Raw genomic sequence first — 22,345 nt, 5'->3', positions numbered from 1 at the left:
TCTCCCTGGCCCCAACACTCAATGGCCTTTTGCCCCATTTGGAGACAAGGGGCTCTGCCACCCCCTGGCTTGGTACATACATCCCCAGGCCCGCCATGGCAGGGGGCAGTCTGGGTCTGGGTTTCCCCAAAGCCCTTTAAGCCTGATTGGGGTGTGGGTAGGGGTATAGCTCAGGAACAAGCTGAGAATTTCCTTGAAATTTCTATTCCCCTCTCAACACCCACCCCACAAGGCAGCAAACAAACCTTTGCCTTGAGAAAAGTGTGTGATGTGACATTTGCCTGTTATAGGATGTGACATTTAAATTTTCATGACCAGTGTTTAAGTGATTGAGAGAGGGGGGAGCTGTATTGTTAGGCTGCTTCCCATGATTCCTAGGGAAGAAAGAGCCAGTGGGCTAGGGAACATCCTTCCAAACCACTCAGCCTGAATCTCCCTTTCCTTACAATGCTGATGAGATCATGAGAGGCTCTTCCAAAGACTTTGGAAGAAACATGTTGTAGCCTGAACACTGTAAAAAGAAGAGCTGCTTGTGAGAAGCCATCTCTTGACTCTCTTCAGGGTGGGCAGACTCCCAAGAGACCCCCATCCCTATTCGCTGAAGAGTCTGGACTGAAGGCTTGAGCTGAGATGGACTGGGGCTGGAGATATACCCAGACCCCAAAGCCCTAGGCGCCCCAGTGAACCGTGTAGGAGCAGGGGCCCAAAAGGAAAGAGAGGCCAGACCCCTAGCCGAGCATCATCACAGCTGTGATGGCCTATGGGCAGAACTCTGGCCTCATGGAAACAGTCTTGGCTTTTCCAGGGACAACTTTGGGGGTGCTGAGATGGAAGGACATAGCTCTCCAGCCTCCAGAGGGACCAGCTGCCAATGGGACTTCCATGAGAGCTGGAAGACTAGGGAGCCCTTCTCAGACCATCTCGCCGGTGACGGCCACAAGCCCCTTAACCTGCTTCCACTCCCCTCCCGCCCTTCCCCGCCCCGTGTCTGAAGCCCTCCCTGGAGGGTGGTTTGCTGTCCTCACAGGGCTGCAGTCACATCTGTGAGATGCCACATATGCCAACTTGACAACTCCTCTCATAGCCCCTAGGCCTTAATCACCACCGAGCTCAGCTGCCTGGCTAAGAGACAGGCCCCAACTTGGCGTCATGCTAGGGCTTTCAAAACACTAGCAAAGAGCAAAAGAGGGATCAAGCTTGTTCTGCTGGGCCCCGGGCCAGCAGAGATGAGGCCAGTGGGTGGAAGTTAGAGAGGCAGCATTTCCAAGCTGGAAGGGAATGTAGAGGTCATTCGGTGTGAACGCTAGCTTAAGAACACCAGCAAAGGGCAGCCCATTGACCTTTTGGAGAGGTCACGTTACAGGGCAAGTCGGCCTGTATCTGACCACGACTTCCATCATCCATCATTCCTCATTGGGGCGGGGCTAGAGGGAGGGAGGCCTGGATATAGTGAGCTCTTGTGCTCGTTGGATTGGAGGGAAGGTGCCAGTGGTCAGGGTTCAGGAGAGAGCTCACCGTCCAAGTGCCATTTCCAATGGACAGAAAATCTTCCCGCCAATCAGATGCATCTAGAAGTGGCACAGGGGCTGCCTTGAGAGGCGGTGGGCGCCACCACCCTGAGGAACCCTTCATGGAGGCATTGGAGTGTAGCTTCCTGTTTACGTAGGAGCACTCTCTTAAGTCCCTTCTACCTCCAAGATTCTGGGCATCCCCCTTCTGAAGGGCAAACACCTTCCGAAGCACACAGATTCTTTCCCTATCGGAGCAGCAATGTGCCCATGACCTCAGAGGCCCCTTCGTGTGGCCACATGGCTGAGGTCGCGTGCTCCTCCAGGTCAAAAGAGGCCTCCGCTCTCTGAATGTCAGCGAGGAGGATGCCATTCCCAAAGAGACACTCTTGCCAAGTGAAAAAGCCACATTTGAATACACCAGCTGCTCAGAGAACGATCTCGTGTGCTTGTTGCCTCCCCACAGCAACAGAGCATCAGAGCACAGGAGGAAGGGTGCAGCTCAGGAAAGAGTTTGTTTCAAATTAAAGCTGATCTTGGCCCGGGATTCAGAGAATTCTAATGGTTTGACATGATGGGCCACAGTTGCAGTTGGTTTGCTGCCATAGGCTTTATTGAAGAATACATAGACAGAAGCAAATTCACAGGCTCTAGATGGCCCCAGGCAGTCCTCACCACTCTTAGGCCCTCATTCCCTGCCCCACCCCACCCCTGGGTCAGGTCCAAAACCCAGAGATGCGATGGCTGCCACTAGCAACCTAGTCTATATGGGGAAAAGATGTCCATTAGAGCCAAGAGACTTGTCCCTTGGTGGGGGGAGGGTTGTATCTTAAATCCATTCTCTAGGCCAAAAATCTCATGTAGAGGGGACTCAGCTTGAACTTGGCCTGAGGTCAGGTACCAAGCATATTCTTAAGTCCCTGATGGCTGAGTAGACCCGGACCTACTTTCACTATAAGTCCCCACCAGCAGTCCTTCTAGAACTGAGGGAGCATCAAAACCCAGAACTGGAAATGCACCACCCAAGGGTGAAGAGGAAAAAATATAGAATTGAGGTTTTCTTGGCTTTCTTGGGGAAATGACTTCTTCCAATACCAGTTACCAGCCTACCTCAGCCTCAAAAAGCAACATCAGTCTTGTGCCTGCATCCTGATGTTCTTGAATAATCCAATGATTCAACATGGGTATAACCTCCAATACTACCCGTCCCTATATACCACAAGGAGAAGCCTGCCCATCTTGGGGTGTTCTTGTCCACATCTGCCCATTAGCTCACCACACGAGTTCACTCAACATTCTGGAGGCCTTCTTCAAGTTATCTTGCCAAGGAAACCATCAGAGCGCACAGGCTGTGCTATCTATCAGTCATCCCTCATTATCACTTCCTGACCAGCCCAGCTCTTGTGCTCATATATTTCTTTGGGGCATCCTTCTCACTGAGTCTCCATAATTCCCTGTTCGTTATATGTATCCCACCCTGGATCTCTCCATTGCCCTTTGGATGACCCTGCATTTGAATTCTTTGCAGACTGTTGTCCCATGAACGCAGCCATTGAAAGAACAGGGAGTGCTCATTAAAAGAACTTGGGGGGCAGCTAGGTGGCGCAGTGGATAGAGCACCGGCCCTGGAGTCATGAGTACCTGAGTTCAAATCCGGCCTCAGACACTTAACACTTACTAGCTGTGTGACCCTGGGCAAGTCACTTAACCCCAATTGCCTCACTAAAAAAAAAAAAAAGAACTTGAGCATTTTCAAGAGGTAGTGGAGCCTGCTGTCCTTCACCTCTTTGCTTTGGGGACTACCTTGTTGTCCCTTCACAGTGGTGGATAGATGACTGTTAGGAGCCAGACGTTGGAGCTGAAGCACGTGCAAGTCATGGCCCAGACAAGTGGCGCTCTTCACGCTCTCCAACAAGGCCATAAAGTGCAGCAGCTGCACCCCCCCAGGCCTCAGCCACAGCTGCACCCAGCAAGGCCTCTCCTTCCTAACATGACGATCCCTCAGGGAAACAGCAGCCCAGCCACCAACCCCGTGGCCAACAATTAGACTGAGAAGAACTCATTTGGGAGGAACTGATGGATGGGAATTGTTCCACGGACTATAGCTTTTACAAAGGTCTTTCGAAACATGCCCGATTAGAAGGATGAACATGAGCACCGGCATTTATCTAGTGCTTTAAGGCTTACAGGGGGCTTCGCTTTGGCCCTGTCAAGTAGAAAGATAGGTGCTAATATTACCATCCCTACTTTACAGGGGAGGAAACTGAGGCTGAGAGCAATCGAGTGGCTCAATTGTAAAGGAGGCAAAACCTGTCCTTGGAGCCCCTCCTGTGGCATGAAAGTAAATCTAAAGGCTGGCCATGCTGGGCCACTCAAGGAACCCAAGGAGAGGGTGCAGCAAGAAGGCATATAGTGTCCCAGCACTCAGAGTAAAGTGGGGCCTTGCCCCTGAGGCAGCTAATGCCTGTGCCTGGAGGGAGCTGGGGAGCCTGGACTGGTGTTTCCTTCTGAGCACTGTAGCTGGTGACAGAAGCTAAGGTGCAAAGCATGGCATCTAGTGGACACTCTTGCTTCAAAGGAGGAGAGAGCAAGGGATCATGGGATTAGAGCTGGAAGGGGCTCGAGCTGTCATCTAGTCTCATCTTCTCATTTGACAGTGACGGTATTGACTTATTCAAGGGCACACAGGAGCCCAGCTCGCTCAATAAGAGCACCCCCACCCCACCCCACCCCCCAGCCACACTGAGATCTCCTGGGATTCCAATGTAGATTGGAGAGTGCTAGAACAATATTAGCTTAGATTAGGGCTAGGGTTATTACTTATATTCTGCCATCCTGTTGCCCCCAAGTCTTCTCTGCCATAGGAAAATCCTCCCTAGTTCCTTCAATCCATTCCCATGAGACCTTGTCTCTAGTCTTTGCCCCTCCCACGGCCCTCATCTGATTGGATTCCAGTTTCTCATTATACTTCCTTGAATGTGGCTCCTAGAACTGAACCAGGAAGGCTTCCAGGAGGAGGAAGAGTTGGCGTCGGGCTTTGCAGGACAACTTCAACATGTAATATTGGGCTGTGGTGAAGAGAGCCAAGGTAACAGTGGTGGAAGAGGGCAAGAACATAGGCAGTGTGGGAAACCAGGCCAGAGTCTGAGCTCTGCCCTGAAGGCAGTGGGGAACCACAGAGGGCTGCAGACAGGGGACTGAGGAGCAGAGCTGGATTATAACAAAGGGATAAATCTGGTCATGGGTGTAGAGGATAAGACAAGCTTCGTGGAGAGGAGCCAGTACAGGCTTCCAGGCTAGAGTAACTGTATGTACCCTACTGGGAAGATAGACAGGGCCAGTGTCACAGATTCTAAAAATCATCTCTCTGGAGCGGGCTTATGGGTGAGGGATGGAACACAAACCCAACAGTTCGTAGCAGACAACTAGGGAGAAGCTATGGCAAGTCTGTGGCTCTCCAATTCTGCAGTGAACTCTGTGGCTTGGCCAGGAGAAATTGTGGAGTCCAATCATAATCACCATCACAATTATATATATATATATATATATATATGTCCCTTTAAAGTTGACCATGTGCTTTCCATATGTTATCTCATCTGAGCCTCCCAGCAATTCTGTGAAGTATGTACTATTAGTATTCCCATTTTATAGATGACAAAACCAAAGCAGACAAATTAGGTGACTTGCCCAGGGTCACACAGCTGGCAAGTGTCTAAGACAGGATTAGAACTCAGATCTCCCTGACTCCAAGTCCAGGGCTTTATCTACTGCTCCACTTTGGCCAGGTAACAGGAGGCCCTTCTGAGAACCCCCAGACTGGCAGACTATTCTTTTTTCCCCAGCCTAAGTCTCTGGGAAGATTTCACAAAGGCTAAGATGCCTTGTAGCAGGGTTTACCCATATTCCCACTGGCCAAGGAGCTTCCTGCACCAATCACGTCACCCACTATGTCATGTCTAGGCTCTTTGACCTGCCTGGAATGGCCCTGACCTGTTCCTACTCCTCCCCACCAGATACCCTGTAGGCAAGCCGGGTCAGAGGCCTCACTCTGTCTTCCTACCTCTGCTCAGGCTATCTTCTTTGATAAAAATGCCTCCCCCCTTGAGGCCTCCCTTTTCTCCTTTTGCAAAGTAGGACATGATGGCTTCTAATGGCCCTAAATCTTTTCATCCCTTAAGTCATTCAACTCCAAGACAGCTCCAAGACCATTCCTCCAACTTGCGGGCAACAGTGGTAGCTTGTCTGGTTACCTTAGCATGTAGTAGGTAAGCAAGCAAGACTTACTGGATGTTTCCTTGTGCCTTAGCACACCCCAGTGAAGGCTCATGGGATTAGTATTAGAAAGGACATCAAGGTTAGACCTCTAGTCTAACAAGTGGTCCTCCAGAAAGCCTTCTGGGAGGAGAAGCCTCCTACTGCTTTGGCATGCCACACAAAGGGTGTGAGCCTCAGCCTGTGCATACTCCAGGGTCCACCCCTGCTCCATCAAATGCTTGAAGATGGCTCTCATTGCCCAGCCCCCAAACCTTCTCTTCTCTGGAACAAACACCCGGGATTCATTCGGTGGAGCCTCAATCAACAGAGCATCCATCCCCCTTCACTGTCCTGAGAAAGGCTCCGATTCATCACTTATTCTCCCTGAAATGTAGCGAGCCCCCAGGGGAGGTTTTGGGCAGGACACAGCTCGTGGAGGGAGAGCTCACCCCCTCATTCTACCCTCTGCCATTATGGATGTGATCCAACCCCTACCAAGCTCTCCCAGCTGCCACAGCCTGCCGTGGCATCCATCTGGGCCTGCTGTAGCTTTGACTTAGTTTGTTGGTTCACAACATTTGGGCCTTTCTTTGTATCCCCGATATTTAACACCCTTTCTGGTACATACATGATAATCACTTAACAAGTGCTGGATCCCAAGTGCCGGGGCTTGGATGGATTGCTCCAATTTAGAGAAATGTCTCAGGTGCAAGATATCCTGTAGCTTGCTACTCAAGCAAACGTTTGGAGGGAATGGTGCTGAGACCAAAGGAGGCCCAGGATGCTCTGTTCTCCCTGCCAACCGGGAGTCACTCATCCCTGGGCCAATGGCCTGGGGACACCACTCAGTAAAGGGTCTTTCGGAACTATTTGATAGAATAGACAACTTGAGGCTCCCCCTCCTGAAACCTTGTATGTTATGACCTTATCCTTTAGCCATTTGGTTACATGCTTTTCAGATAACCCAGAGTTACTATAGTTCTCTCCCACTCACCTCAGCCTCCTAAGTAGTCAAATGATATTCACAGTTGCTATCACTGATACCACCATCTCCAAAGCACCATCTCCTTCCTCTTACCTTGTCTGAGAGACATCCCCTCTCCATCATGGATAATTTGGCAGTGGGCCGAGAAGAGAAGAGGGAGGAACGGAGGGAGGGAGAGGGATGGGGTACTCACGGTACCCTAGTCGTCTTCTCTGTGCAGTTCCATGGGAAGCTTCCTCTTTAAAGTCTCACTTTGGGGACTACCAACTTCCGAAGCTCGGCCTGTTTCGTTTTGGCCCAAGATGGAGCAACATTCCAATCAATTCTGCCCTTGGCTAGATGGCGATGTTATAAGGCTTGTGGTAACTGGGCCATGCTTGGGAGGTGGTAACAAGGGATGTCCTTGGCCTCTGTTCTCTTCGTCTCTCTGCCTTCACTCTGGGGCCTTGTCCACTCCTGTGATTTTACTTTTCACCTCTCTGCAGATAACTGGAGGCCAAGAGCTGCCTGCCAGCTATTTCTTTACTCTTGAACTATAATTTTGTCCCTCCAAATGGAATGTATTATGGCTTGAATTCATCGTCTTCCTCTCCATCCTCTCCAGCCAGCTTCCCCTCTGGGCTTCCTTGTTTGTATCCATCCTTCTGGTCACCCAGGCTCAAATGCTCCAAGGAATCTTTGACCCATCGCTTACCCTTGTGCCCTCCCTCTGGCCCAGGGATCACCAAAGCTTCTCTGTTCTTCCTTTGCAACATCTCTGGCACCATATCTTCCTTTTCCTGCCCCCAGGCCCTTAATTCTTACCCCTTGAATTGTTGTAGCAGCCTCCCGGCTATCTTCCCTGCTGCCAGCCCCATCCTAGGCTCTGCCAGCCCTTCCAGCACACAGAAGACAGATTCTTCATCATGTCAATCCCCTGTTGCTGAGCTTTCAATGGCTTTGCCCTTGTCCACAATTTACTCTGGCTTCTCGCTCCGGCCTTCTCTCTCATTGCAGGACTTGTATCTCCCCAGCTGGGGCACCCTGTGTCTGGAGTGGCACCAGGCCCCTAAAGGACACCTCCAAGGGAGCCTGCGCCATCCCTGGAGGCTGTTTCTAATGTCTTCTCACCTCTAGAGTCTTTCCTGCCTCAGCTCATTCTCAATGCTGTTCTTGTCTTTTCCCCGAGCGAGTAGACACCTTGGTGTTCCCACCTGAACAGCTGCTACTGAATCCCTGCCAATACCCGCACCTCCTGACCCCAACTATCAGGGCAGATGTTCACCAGCCAATTACCATAATGATTGGCAATTGCTCAGCTATGGTAATGAAAGTGTATATTAATTTGTTCATAAAATGCAACTAGTCGTTAAGAATGCTTTTCCTCTTCAGAGCACTATACAAATAGTATATCCATAAAAATATATATCACCTCCAGGTGAGGAGTCGAGCAGAAGAATAGAGGTTACCTAGGCCCAAGTGGCACAGAAGCCCAAGAGGACCCAACTCCCAGGCCTCCTCATTAGCTCTGTCTGGTGTTTGGTCCTCAAAGGGAAACTTCTGCTGTGGTCAGGGGTATAAGTGGCCAGCCCTACGGGGCAGCTAGGTGGCACAGTGGATAAAGCACTGGCCCTGGATTCAAGAGAACCTGAGTTCAAATCCAGCCTCAGACACTTGACACTTACTAGCTGTGTGACCCTGGACAAGTCACTTAACCCTCATTGCCCCACAAAAAAAAAAGAAGAAGAAGAAGTGGCCAGCCCTAGGGGACAGCTAGGTGGTGCAGTGGATAAAGCACCAGCTTTGGATTCAGGAGGACCTGAGTTCAAATTTGACCTCAGATACTTGACACTTACTAGCTATGTGACCCTGGGCAAGTCACTTAACCCTCATTGCCCCACAAAAAAAAGAAGAAGTGGCCAGCCCACAGGGGAAAGGGGGACTCAGAGGGGGAGAAACGCAGGTAACTTCCTGCTCTTGAATCTAACCACCCTTGGGAGGCAGCTGCCCATTGCACGCTCATCCTGGCCCAGTATTATTTGCTTTCACTTCTTCCATCTCCCATTTTCGACATGTGAACTGTGTTCCTTTCTAAACCTCACTTCCAAGAATCCCTAGCTTAGGTGCCCCTCCCAGCACTGGCCCATTGTAAAGCTCTGGGTAAGTTTGGGACATTCTTGATAGCACATTATTATAGCAAAATGTAAGTTCCCTGAGATCAACAACTGTTTCATTGTTGTCTCTGGGCTCCTGGCCCTAGGACAGGGTTTTTAGCAAACACTTGTTGAAATTGAAGAAATGTTCATTGAAGTTTCCAAGCCACTGCCCTTACCACCATGTGCTGAGGCCTGGTCAGTCACTCAAGTGGCAGGTCTGGGTTACTCCCCTATAGTCATCTTCATCTGGGAGATCCTGAACCTGAGGCCTAGGCCCTGACTTCAGGGATCCTCCATCAAATGCCTTTGTGCTACTGCCCCCTCCCTTCCTTCCTTCCTTCCTTCCTTCCTTCCTTCCTTCCTTCCTTCCTTCCTTCCTTCCTTCCTTCCTTCCTTCTTTCCTTCTTACCTTCTTAGCTTCCCAGACTTCCTTCAAAACTCAGCACAAACCTACTGCAGGGAGCCTTTCCCCATCTCCCAGATGCTGGTGCCTTCTCCTTTCAGATTGTCTTCTGCTCAGTCTCTATCGACCAAAAGATCGAAGGAGATTGGATGGGCAAAAGCAAAGAGTGGTTGTTAATGATTCAGTGAGAGTAGAGTATCTGAGAGATGTGCACTTGACCCAGGGCTAGTTTACACTTTTTATCAGTGAGTTTGATAAAGGTATAATCAGTATCCTCCTCAAACTTGTTGATGACTGGCAAATTGGGAAGAATGGCCAATACAGCAAGTGGGTGGTGACCGAGCCAAGAGCCACAAGTATCTTGGCAGGCTTCAGCACTGGGCTCAACCTAATGAGGTGAAATTCAATAGGGATAGATGTAAACTCTTGCACTTGGGGACTAAAAATCACTTCTCTTCTGTCTGCCTCAGTTTCCTTACCTGTAAAATGCAGATAAATACAGCACCTACCTCCCAGAGTGGTTGTGAGTTTCCAATGGGAGAATCATTATAAAGTGCTGGACACAACACCAGGTAGCACGGGCCACAGGAACGTTAGCTGTCGTCGTTATAGTGTTTTTCTATCCCTGGTAGTGCTCATTCTTGGTTCTTAATTGATACTATTTACCATTGCTCTTTCCTAATTACCATGTTATTTACACATTGCAGAGGTCTATTGATTCCTGTGCTTATTTTTAACATAAATAAATGCTCTGCTTCGTTTGTGTTTGTATGTTCTTTTTCCCACATGCCCCAATTAGGAAGACTAGTAAGTTCAGTTCCTCCTTCTTTCTTCCCTTCCTTTACTCCCTTAAATTAAACAAAAAAATACAAAACTCTCCCCAGTCTGACAGCCTGTCCTTTTCTGCACTCTTTCTTGCTCTGGAAGACATCGGGGTTTTGAAGGAACGATGGTTTCTTTATCCCATTAGGATATAAGCCCTTGATCATCAGTCAAAGCCTTCAAATGGCTCTCATGTCCATAGATTTCTAGGTTTCTCTTGTCTCCTGAATTTGCACGTCTGGTTTTCTCAACAGAAATGCTTGTAAATCCTCTATTTTTATCAAAGGGCCATTCCACCCCCCTAAAATGCTACTCACTTTTGCAGGCAAGCTAATCTTAGAGTCTTTCAGAGTAGTAGTATTTGCTCCTAAGTGTCCTGATTGTGCTTCCTTGGTATTTGGTCTCCTTTTTTCTGGCCGCTGTCGATATTTGTACTTTGACCTAAAATCTCAGGCTTTGGACTATGCCATTTGGAGGTGAGTTCAATTTGTGATAAGCCCTTGGGCTCCACCAGTTCGAGGCAGTTTTCTTTTAGCATTTTGAAATATGGTATCCAGATGGTTTGGTTTGGTTCGTACAGGGATTAAGTCACTCTCCTTTGTTTCTTGTTCAGTTGTTTTCTGTGGGCCCTCCCTTAGTTGCTCTTCCAATTTTTCAGTCTTTTCTGAAAGTGAGTGAGGAAGGGGGCGGCTAGGTGGTGCAGTGGATAAAGCACTGGCCTTGGATTCAGGAGGACCTGAGTTCAAATCCAGCCTCAGACACTTGACATTAGCTGTGTGACCCTGGGCAAGTCACAACCCTCATTGTCCTAAAAAAAAGTGAATGAAGAAGCTGAGGCAGCCATTGTTGGGTTTTTTCCCCAAGGCATTAAGCTGAGAAGGAGAAGAGCAATATCAGATGACAGCAGGCATGGGAGGGTCTCGTGAGAGGGGTTTGAGTATGGGGTATACTAGAACATGTTTGTAAATAGCATGGAAGGAACAGGTTGTCTCCTTTCCCCTCAAATCGGCAAAAAGAGGGATCAGTTTACAGTCGCTGCTCCCATTTCTATAGAGCTTTAAGGATTAAAGTATTTTGCCTCAACTACCCTGTGAGATACAATCTTAACCACCAGGGGGTGCTGCTGAGCAAGCAGCTGACCCTATCCAGGAGTAAGGCACCAGTGCTGTTTATCACATGCCTCTCCCCAAAGCAGCTGGAGCTGCAGAGGACCACAGAGATACCCCTAAGGCGCCATTTATGGCATCAGTCTAAGGAGCCAAAGTGGATTTATACAGTCAGACTTTAGCTCAACCCCCACCTGCGATAAACAAACACCGTGTTTCAGTGGAACTTAATCCTACAGGAATAGCATAATATACAAAGCCGCTAGGTGGCGCCATAGTGCACAGAGTCTGGGCCTGGAGTCCAGAAGACCAGCCTCAGAGACCCACTGGGCAGGTCACTTGACCCTGTTGGCCTCAGTTTCCTCATCTGTCAAATGAGCTGGAAAAGGAAATAGAAAACCACTCCAGTATCTCTGCCAAGAAAACTCCAAATGAGATCACAGAGAGCTGGACTAAACAACAACACGGCATATATTTCAATGGCGATTTTATAAAAGGACGGATTGGAAGCTTGTAAATACTTTTCAGCCCACACCTTTTTGGTCTGAAGAAGGTAGACCCCAAACCCAAGAGTTCAAGCAAAGTGCCTGTGTTTAGCAGCAAGGGAGAGAGGCCATGGAGCCGAGTGCTGGTGAATACAAGGGGGGAGCATCTCTGCTCTCCTATGCTCCTTTAAGTTTAGTGGTGTGAATAGTCTGGCCCCTTGGAAGGATCTCCACATAAGTAGCCCAGGTCTCTCAGTCCTGATCCAGCAACCATAAGGGAAAATGCATAGGGAGCTTTAACCCCTCTCCTTTCTAACTTGAAAAGTTCATATACCAGCTCCATCCTACATCACACACATACACACACACACATACACACACACACACACACACACACACACACACCGGCCCCAAATACTACCCATTCTTTGGCTTTTTCCATCATTGATCTGACAGCTGAAGTTTTATGGGTGTGGGCACCTGAAGCATGCCTATTGCACAAGCATTGTTATCTCCATTTTACAGATGAGTAAACTGAGGTACATAGAGGAGGTGACTTGCCCAAGATCACACACCTAGTAAGTCCTGGAGCCCAAACTCTTTCCACTGTACCCCAAAGCCCTTAGGCACAGTCAGCTGAGCTTAAGGGACACAGAAAGGTAACTTGTTGCCATGAAAATTTCTTCAGAAAATGAGAGGCCTAAAGTTTCTTAGAAACCACTGAGTATTTTTCTTTTGTTTTGCAGGGCAATTGGGGTTAAGTGACTTGCCCAGGGTCACACAGCTAGTAAGTGTAAAGTGTCTGAGGCCGGATTTGAACTCAGGTCCTCCTGAATCCAGGGCCAGTGCTTTATCCACTGCGCCACCTAGCTGCCCCCAAACCACTGAGTGTTAACATACATCAGGGTGACCTGCTTTCCTGCAAGTTGCATTTTCTGTCCATGCCTAACAATTCAGCCCCATACCTTGTGATGCTTTCAAGATCTAGCCCCACCTTTCTCACTTCTCCCTAAGGGACTTGTGCATCCGCTGGGAGCCCAGCCCCCTGGGCTGCTTCATCACAGCAGGGGCATCCCCCTGAAAGTCCCTGAGGAAGAGCCATGTTCTTGGGTCCCCCGATAAGCTGTGATGTTTTGTGGCTCCCCTAGGCATCTGCTGCACAAACTCATGGCCTGTCTACACAGTTCCGGGTACCAGCGGCTCAGCATATGGAAACAGGCATTGGACTGGGAGCCCCAAAACCTGTGTTCCAAACTCTCCTCAGTCACCTAACCTCTCTGTGACTTAGTGTCATCATATGTCAAAGAGGTACTGAGAGCCCCTGCAGTGAGGAGGTTGTTAGACTGGGACTCAGGGATCTGAGTTTGAGTCCTGGCTCTGCCATCTAGCTGACCTTGGGCATCACTTCACTTCCTCCTCTATAAAATGAAGGGTTGGACCCTGTGACGTCTGAGCTCCCTCTCAGCTCCAACCTCTGGGCCTCTGAACCTCCTGGGGCTGTTGTGGACATCAGTGGAGGGACCTCAAGCCTCTTCCCTCCGGTGCCTCTCTCCCAGCTACCTGAGGAGCCCAGAACAGATCTCTGTGCAGGCAGGAAAGGAGCAAGGATACGCACCAACATTTCTAGAGCTCTCCAAGGCTGTTGCCTCCCAGTAATGCCAGGGGGCCAGTAATGTGTACAAGGTTCATTTGCTAAGGAGCAAACCGGCTCAGAAAACTACCTTGGCTTGCCCGAATTCCCACATCTCTCAAGTGTTGGCGGAATGGAGCTCAGAGACCACCTTATGACAAGGGGTCACCTCCCAAAGTGAAGTGGGCCCCATCAGGACCACTTCAGGACTCGGCCAGCTCCTCCTCATGGACCATGATACCAACTCAAGGTCCTACTTTAGACATGCTCCCATTTACCTGGGCCTTTCCCAAAATCTGGCGCCCACATGTGATCCAGTGAAGTCAGAGTAAGCAGCATTGGGGGCAGCTAGGTGGTGCTGCAGTGGATAAAGGACCAGCCCTGGATTCAGAAAGACCTGAGTTCAAATCCGACCTCAGACACTTGACACTTACTAGCTGTGTGACCCTGGGCAAGTCACTTAACCCTCATTGCCCTGCAAAAAAACAAAAAAACAAAAACAAAAGCAAATAAACAGAGTAAACAGCATGGGGCCAGGCCACTAGGCCTCTCTTAGTGCAGCCCAAGATCCCATTGGCTTTCTGGACTGTCATATCCCAGTGATATCTCATCTGAAGCTTACAATACACTAAAATCCCAGGATCTTTTTCAGACAAAGCTACCTAACTTTGCCTTCTCTACTTCCCAGAATTCCTTTCACTACCCCATATGGCTTCCCCATTCTGATTTACTAGATCTGTGATTTCATCAACATGAGGAACTCCTGGTATAGAAATTCCTTTCACTGACACAGTCCAGCACACTGTCTATTACTTAAAGTGTCTGGGTGTCCAGGGCACTGCAAAGTTAAATGACTTGCTCATGGTCACATAGCCAGCATGTGTTAGAAGCGGGACTGCCTCTGGGCACCACCCCATGCTGCCTCTTACCTCCTTGATTGATAAATATTAGTGGATAGAGAAGGCTCTCAGGCCTGACCCCACCCTGCTTCTGTAACCTTATGCCCCACTAGGCCTTGGACTTGCTCGGGCCTAGGCCCCCAGCAGGGTCACAGGAAACACTTGTTGACTCAGACAGCCTGGACAGCCTGGGCTGTGAGGCAAGATGGATGCCTTTTGTTGGCCGGGAGCTCAGGCAGCCTTTGCTCCCAAGCTCCTCAGGCACAGAATGGCACATCAAAGGCGGCTATTCATTTAGACATCTGCAAGAACAAAAGTCTGGTACCATAGGTTGGGCAGTGAGGGGCTCAGGAGATAATGGCCCTGCTGACGTTCAGTGAAGTCAGCATTGGTGTCCTGGCTCTCCCAGCTGCAGAGGAGAAAGGAAGGCTATTTTGTTGGAGGCGGGTATGTATGTATGCATGGGGGGTGGGGTCTATGCTGCTGCAGGGGCTGTCCATTACCAAGCAGCATCCCCGGGCCCCAGGAGGGCTAGGCACAGAGCCGATGAGCTCCGGCCTACCATGAGACTTCAGCACTTTGTGCCAAAGGCCTGTGAAGGGCGCAGGAACCTACGAGCACTAAAGTGCTGCAGAGGGAAAAGAGTACCGAGCTGCTGCAGGCAGGTCCTTGGCAGGCTTCTGTCCGGAGCAGGCACGTGGGGGGCACTGACCCAAGCCCCCCCCCCGCCTTCCTTTGCTTCCCCCTCCCAGCCCCCATCCTGTGGCCCCCTACTGGCCTACCCTCCCTCTTCTCTCTTGGCCCATCCCCGAGTGGTGGCATTTCTTGCCTCCAGACCTTCTGAGGTTTGCTAGACTAATTGGTTCCCTGACTAATCTGAACAATTTAAGGCATGCTGAGGAGTAAATGTGCCATTTCCTCCCCCACCCCCACCCCTGAGGTAACCTCATTCATTTTTCAACACTAATCTAACCCCGAGGAATGAGGACAAATGCAGGTCCCCTGGTGGGGCTCACTGGGGGGAGATTTGGAACCCGGGTGCCTTTGGCTGAAGCCCAACCTCTGTGAGCCCAAGGGAAGTCCAAGGCAGGCTCTGTCTGGCCATAAATCCCCACAGATTCCCAAGAAGTTACCTGGCCCGTGTCTCGTGCTCCCCTTCCGGGAGGGGAGCCCCAGCAGCTCCTGAGACAGCGCATTGTGCGGGATGAAAGCCCACCCTCAAGACAAGCCAATTGTCATTGTTGCTGGCTAAGTTTTCCAAGGGCCCAACTCCTCTTCTAGTACTTAGGAGTAGAAACTCACAGAGCCGGAAGCTGGAAGGGATGCAGTGGCCATCTACCAATCAGTCATTTGAGAAGCATTTACTAAGTGCCTGGCACTGAAGAGAGATAGAGGGGCTGTCCTCAGGGAACTTCCATTCTACCAAAGGCTACAATACACCCAGAAATAGGTCCTTAAAAATAGCGACAGGGATCTTTACATAAAGTTTAGTGGCCTCCATTTCTATTTGAGTTTGATGTTACTGGTATAGATGATCCGGGGAATAGAGAAGAGGACCCTGGACAAAGCCTTGCAAGAAAACCACAGTTAGGAGGTATGGCCTGAAGGAAGAAAAAGGAAAGGAAATTGAGAAGGAGCAGTCAAGAGGGCAGCTAGAGGGCGCTGCAGTGGATAAAGCACTGGCTTTGGATTCAGGAGGACCTGAATTCAAATCTAGCCTTGGACACTTGACCCTTACTAGCTGTGTGACCCTGAACAAGTCACTTAACCCCCATTGCCCTGCAATAATAACAATAATATTTAAGAAGAAGAAGAGAGAGAGAAGGAACAGCAATCAGGCAGGTAAGAAGTGAACCAAGACAGAACGGTGTCACAAAAACCCAGGGAAGAGAGCATATCTGGGAGGAGAAAGTGAGCCTCCACTTCCCTATTGTTTAAAATGTGAGAGTTGGCTTAGCTGGCCTCTGAGCTTCCTTACAGCTCTTAGTCTACAATCCCATACTCCTAAAGGGAGATAGGCTATTTCAGCTTGACCCCTGAAAAACAGAACGCAGAACTTCCAAGGTACCAGCAAGGGGTAGTAGTCACCCACTGCCAAGAAGGGAGTGGCATGGAGGAAGATTTTGGCTCAATGTCAGAAAAGCCTTCCTACCAATCACAACTGCCCCAAGTAGGGCAGGTTGCCTTGGGAGGTGGTAAGCTACCCTTCACCCAGAGTCAACAAGCAGAGTGTTTAGGGATGCTGTAGAAACGATCTGGGATCAGGAACAGGTCAGATGAGCTGCTTCTGAGGTTGGGTTGCCTCCCCCATCTTGTCTTCTTTAGTCTTCTCCTGCCCAGACCTGTGTCCCTCATTTTATATCATCTATTCTTTTTAAGATGGGACCAGTAGAAGTGGCCTAGTTGTTTGGGAACCGTGAGACCAGCTGTTCATCTTCATATCCCTTCCTACACCCCCTTTCCTTTAAGGCCACAGCTGCATGAGATCTGGTCCTGTCAGTGTGCCTCTAGTCTTGGTTCCCCATTGTCAGAGGCCCTCTCCCCACCCTGTCCTCACCCCATCACACATACATATACCCTGTGTCACTCTCCTATGCAACCCCATGAATGCAAGATGTTTATACTGGATACTGGGGCAGGGGGCAGAAATAGTCACGGCATATATACAAATGAAGTGGGAAGAGACCACACCCTCTCATTTGCCATCAATATCACTGGCTGCCCTACTATTGATTGACAGCTCAGCCATCCAGTATTAGGAAGCATAGAAACCCTGGAAGGAGCTAGGGATGGCTTCTTCCCTTTCCAACCTCCTACCCGTCTATTTCGACTTAAGAAGGGCTCAGGCAGCAGTCTGAGCATGCCCAGTGGGACAACTGCTCTGGAAACCACCCCCTACCCCCCTGCATTGTTAGGCAGCAGCTTATGGGGCTTCCCTCCGGTAAACAGCTCTGCTTACCTGCATGCACACACATGCACATGCACACATAGTGTGGCCTTACATTCCCACACTGTTGAAAGGGAAGAGTGAGGTAGGAAGCTTTCCTGGGTTTCTAGGCTGCTGGGCGTCTAAGTAGATGAACATAGGCTTCAGGAGGTAAGAGGCAGCCTCCGTTCTGCTACAACTCCACTCTGAAAGACCCATGTTACTGTGTCTCCCCTCTTTGGGAAACCCTGACCTGCTGCCTGATGGGACCTGGGTGATCCTCTGATCTTGTGGCTCTGATTTCTCCTTCTGAGGCATTCTCGGGATCAACTATGGACTGATACCAGAACCTGACTTAGGTAAACAAACAGGAATATGGATGGGGAAGGCAAGGTCAGGCAGCAGTCTATTATCTGAAAAAGTTCTGAGGGTATTGATGGACCACAAGCTTCAGGAGGTGAGAATCTCTGTGTACTGTGGGCACATGCACTGGTCAGACCATATCTGGAGGATTGTGCTCAGTTCTGGGTGTCACAATTTAAGACATTGACAAGTCAGAGGGTATCCAGAGAAAGGACACCAGAATACTCATGGGCCTTGTGTTTATGCCATATGAGGATCTTTTGAAGGAATTGGGAATGTTTACCCTGGAGAAGAGAAGATTCAGGAGGAACCACAATAGTTTTTGAAGGACCATCATGTGGAAGAGAGTTTTAGCCTTATTAAGTTGGGCCCCAGAGAACAGAACCTGGAATAGTGAGGGGGCTGTGTTCAGTTTGATGTCGGGAAAAGCAAACAATTCCATTGTCCCCAAGTGGCCCGGGCTGCTCTGGCAAGAGAGGCAGGTTTGCCCAGGAGTGGGGGATGCCTCCTTGTTGGGAACATTGGCCAGGGGAGTCTACTCAGGTATGTGTTAGACTAGGTAGCTGTTGGGCTCCCTCCCAGCGTGGAGATGCCATGGCTCTGTAACATCGCTTCTGAGCTTGAAGACATTGTTATCTTAGCTAGAAGGCAGTGATCCAAATGACCTTTAGCCATAATCTCAAGGCAACTTCATTATAGCAGAATGCCCACAGCCTAGCACTGTTCCTGGCAGGAAGAACAGCAAAGATAGCAACCTTCTGCCCCCTTCCCCCAGCCCTGTCAGAATCCCAATCTGCTGCCAGACAGGACCAAGGCAAGGAAAGAGGGATGCAGCCAAAACTGTTCAAATATTGTGTTAATTTAAACAAAGATTGGCCCCAGGGACTTGGCCAGGACCAAAATTAATGGGTACTAAAAGGAATACCAGACCTAGGAGGGGCAGACAGTTTCCAAGATGTCTCCTAGACTCAGATAGGGGGAAGGGGAGGGGGAAAGAGGGAGATTATTTATATATACATATATGTATATAGAGGGGGGGAGAAGGTTAGTGTGTGTGAATATATATACATGTATAAACATAGTAGGTTTTATACATATAAATACATATATATAAACCTACTGTGTGACCGGCACTGTGCTAAGTGCTGGTATTATCCCTGTTTTATAGTTGAGAAAACTGAGGCTGAGAGAGGTTAAGTAACCTGCCCAGGGTCACGCAGCTAGTATGTGGCTGCGTCTGAATTTGAACTCAGATCTTCCTGAGCCCTAGCCCAGTCCTCTGTCCACTGTGCCACCAAACTTCTTCAAGAGTTAGTGGCTTTCAGGACCCATGCTGGGGGACTGACGAGGTCACTTGTCTCAGAGGAAAACAGGGATATGATAAGTCTGTGTTTCTTAGCCTGAGGTTAGGGCTTTAAAGTTTAAAGGAACTGCAAGACAATTAATTTAGCCAAGCCTCTCCTTGTCCATAGGGGAAAATGACGCCCAGAGAGTGGAAAGGACTTGTCTGAAGTCACAGAGCAAGTTAGTGCCAAAGCTGGGACTAAAATTCAGCCTTTCTACCCATTCTCATTTTGTTGTTCTTTCTTCTCACCCAAAATGGCTGCCTTCAGGTCTGGAACTCTCTTCATGTCAGGATCAAAGGGTTGAGAACTGGAAAGGACCTCTTTTGGGGGGGGGGGGCAGAGCAATGAGGGTTAAGTGACTTGCCCAGGGTCTCACAGCTAGTAAGTGTCAAGTGTCTGAGGCCAGATTTGAACTCAGGTCCTCCTGAATCCAGGGCCAGTGCTTTATCCACTGCAGTGCCACCTAGCTGCCCCTGAAAAGGACCTTAAGAGTCATTTAGTCCAACCTCTTTTATGTAAAAGATGCAGAAATAGAGACCCAGAGAGTAGGAAAAACCTTGCCCAAAGTCAAAGAGAAGGTCAATGACAAAGTGAGGACAAAACCCAGGCCTTCTGTTGCCAAATCCAGTGGCCTTGCTGGCAAATTCCCGATTTCTTGGCATTCCTGATTTCTATGGCAAGTTCCCTATTTCTTCCGTCTCAATGAGGCTTGGATGGCTATATAGCTAGATTCCTTTAAAATCTGCTTCCTTACCAAGATAAGAGGAGGGGGAATGTGGGCTGGCTGTGTGCTGGCAAGATATGAGGATATGGAGGGGGCATGAGGAAAGCTACAGGTGTGGAGTGGGGAGAACAAGATGCAAATGTTTGAGTACCATGGACAGCGGCACTGAAAATTCCCCTCCCCTCCTAGAGCCTACACTCTTGTAATTAAACTAAAGAAAGAGTTGGTTCATTTCAGCTTACTTGTTGGGCAAAGAGTGGGACAGTTTCCTGGGCTTAAAACTAAGAAGAGGAGTGATTGTGCAGGTTTGTTTAGACTGTTTGGTGGCTGGTTGGGAGCTAACGTGTGTGGGAGGCAGGATGTAGGCACGATCGCAGTTCAGTGGTAGGCATTGCAGTTTCCAATGGAGCCACTTGCTAGGAAGTAGCAGCTGGAGGATCCCCCGTGAAGCCAATGAGTCCTTAATTATTAATCACTGACATTTTGTAGACTGCCTTTAAATAAAATCTCACTGAGTCTCCTATAGGCTATTATAATTTTGGCCCCAAACATTTTCCGCCCCCTTTGTCATTTGTCTAGACTAGAAAGGATGTGGAATAGAAGGCAGACTGAGAGGGAGCTGAATTCAGTGACTTCCGCCCAAAAAGTCTTTCAGGATCACACTGGAAATCAAGGGAGGAGCTACTTCAAGCTGGAGCCCCAAGTATTGGCTTCTTCCGGCTGTGGAGTGTGTTTTTTCTCAGTTGGTGTCTTTTGGAGGGCAGTCTTGCTGCCCAGTGTCTGGTTGGTGCCTACAAGGAATGTCTGGGAAATGACTTTGGATGAATGAGTGCAAAGGAGAAAATAGGAACCTCGAACTTGCCCCTCCCAATCAATCAAACTCCTTTTTTAAATTTTTTTTAAATTTTTTGCCGGGCAATGAGGGTTAAGTGACTTGCCCAGGGTCACACAGCTAGTAAATGTCAAGTGTCTGAGGCTAGATTTGAACTCATGTCCTCCTGAATCCAGGGCTGGTGCTTTATCCACTGCACCACCTAGCTGCCCCTCCCAGTCAGTCTCTTGTGTCCCTGCTTACCAGGACCCTGCAGCATCTGATGGCCAGGATCCCACCTGAGAAAGTTGGCAAGCAAGCACTCTGAAAGTGATGGCTGCCACTGCCTAGCCCTTCATTGCATATGGAGACTTGAGTCATCTAACAGTTTCCAATCCATCCACTCCCCAGGGCCAAGAGGGAGGCCCCACAGGAGAGGTCACTGAGTGAACGAGAACCCTCTGAACACTACTGTTCTGCCAGAGAGGGGGGTCCCTAAATGGCTCTTCCTTCTGTCACCAAAGTCATCAGATGGGCAAGATGAAGGCTCACGTAGGGAAGCCTCAGGTAGCAATGGTGGAGAGCAGGGATCAGGGCCTTCCTTGGGGTCACTGGCAACAGCTTCTGCTTTCCTGGCCCACGGTTTACTCACCCTGCCTTCCAACTTATGGTCACACCCCCCAAATGAAGGCAAGGGAGTCCCAGTCTCCCAGCCTCCATTCCACTCCTCCATTTTCATTCTATAGTGAACAATCAGGAAAAATGTCTACATAGAAATTTACCCATGATGCTTTTCTGTTATTGTTGTTGTTGCGGTGGCGGTGGTGAATAGGAGAAATAGAATTACTCGTGGAGAAAATCCAGTCCTCCATCTGGGCCTGTAAAGCTGCCCTTGATGCAGACCAGGCTGAGAAGTCCTTGACACAAGCATCCTCGTCTGGAGACAATTGCAGGAAGGGGAGGAAAGATGGGGAGCCTCCCATAGTGGCCTTGACATATAACTCTGCCTCTTCTCTTTTCAGTTTGTGGCTCAGCCAAACTGTCAGCAGCTGCTGGCCACACTGTGGTATGATGGCTTCCCAGGCTGGCGGCGGAGACACTGGGGAGTCAAGATGCTGACCTGCATCACCATTGGCCTCCTGTTCCCAATGCTGTCTATTGCCTACTTGGTCGCCCCCAGGAGCAACCTTGGACTCTTCATCAAAAAACCGTTTATCAAGTTCATCTGCCACACGGCCTCCTACCTGACTTTCCTCTTCATGCTGCTCCTGGCATCCCAGCACATAGTCAGGACAGACCTACATGTTCAAGGGCCACCACCCACTGTGGTGGAATGGATGATACTGCCTTGGGTTCTAGGTACGTCTAAGTTCTAGTAAGGGGTCAAAGCTGCCCGCCAGCTCATTCTAAGCAAGAACTTCACATTTCAGCCTCCAGGCAAAACCACACCAGGAGGGAGCTGAAAGGCTCCTACGGTCCCAGCTTAACAGGCAGCTGAAGGAACTGGGTGTTTGGCCTTCAAAAGAGAAGACAGTGAACTAGGGATGGTGAGCAAGGGATGGACACACTAGCTGTCTTCAAATATTTGAAAACTTATCATGTGGAAAAGGGACTATTCTTTGGGGCTCCAGGTGGCAGAAGGAGGGCATGGCAGGGACACCATGGCTGAGGCTAGATGGCAAGCAGAGATGTCCCAAAGGGGGATGGGATGTTTGGGAGGGCATTAGGTTCAAGGAGATGTTAGAGTACATGGCCACCGAGGTCTCCGCCGGCTCCGAGGTTCTGTGTGTGAATCTCAGCTTGCCCTCCCCTCCTCCCACCCCCATGAAGAGGACAGTCAGCTGGCAGCACTTTGACAGATGCCTGTGCTCAGTTAAGCTGGGATCCTGGCTTTGATAACCTGACCAACAGTCAGCAGCTTCATTCACACTCAGAGGCTCATGACCAA

At 49.5% G+C, this 22,345-nt stretch overlaps 1 protein-coding gene across 2 annotated transcripts in view; it reads left to right on the top strand.

The window, feature by feature from the left end:
• The window catches only part of TRPC5 (transient receptor potential cation channel subfamily C member 5), a 173,536-nt gene that overhangs the window by 104,412 nt on the left and 46,779 nt on the right, over positions 1-22,345 (top strand). For both annotated transcript variants that reach the window (XM_043974289.1, XM_043974288.1), the window contains exon 5: positions 21,420-21,756. In XM_043974289.1, coding sequence (XP_043830224.1) covers positions 21,420-21,756 — 337 coding nt within the window. The remainder of the gene's footprint in view (positions 1-21,419; positions 21,757-22,345) is intronic.

The sequence above is a fragment of the Dromiciops gliroides genome, chromosome X (assembly GCF_019393635.1).
Source record: "Dromiciops gliroides isolate mDroGli1 chromosome X, mDroGli1.pri, whole genome shotgun sequence".
NCBI classification, from domain to species: Eukaryota; Metazoa; Chordata; class Mammalia; order Microbiotheria; family Microbiotheriidae; genus Dromiciops; species Dromiciops gliroides.
The sequence above is the reverse complement of the archived record's forward strand: the minus strand, read 5'-3'. Positions and strand labels throughout refer to the sequence as shown.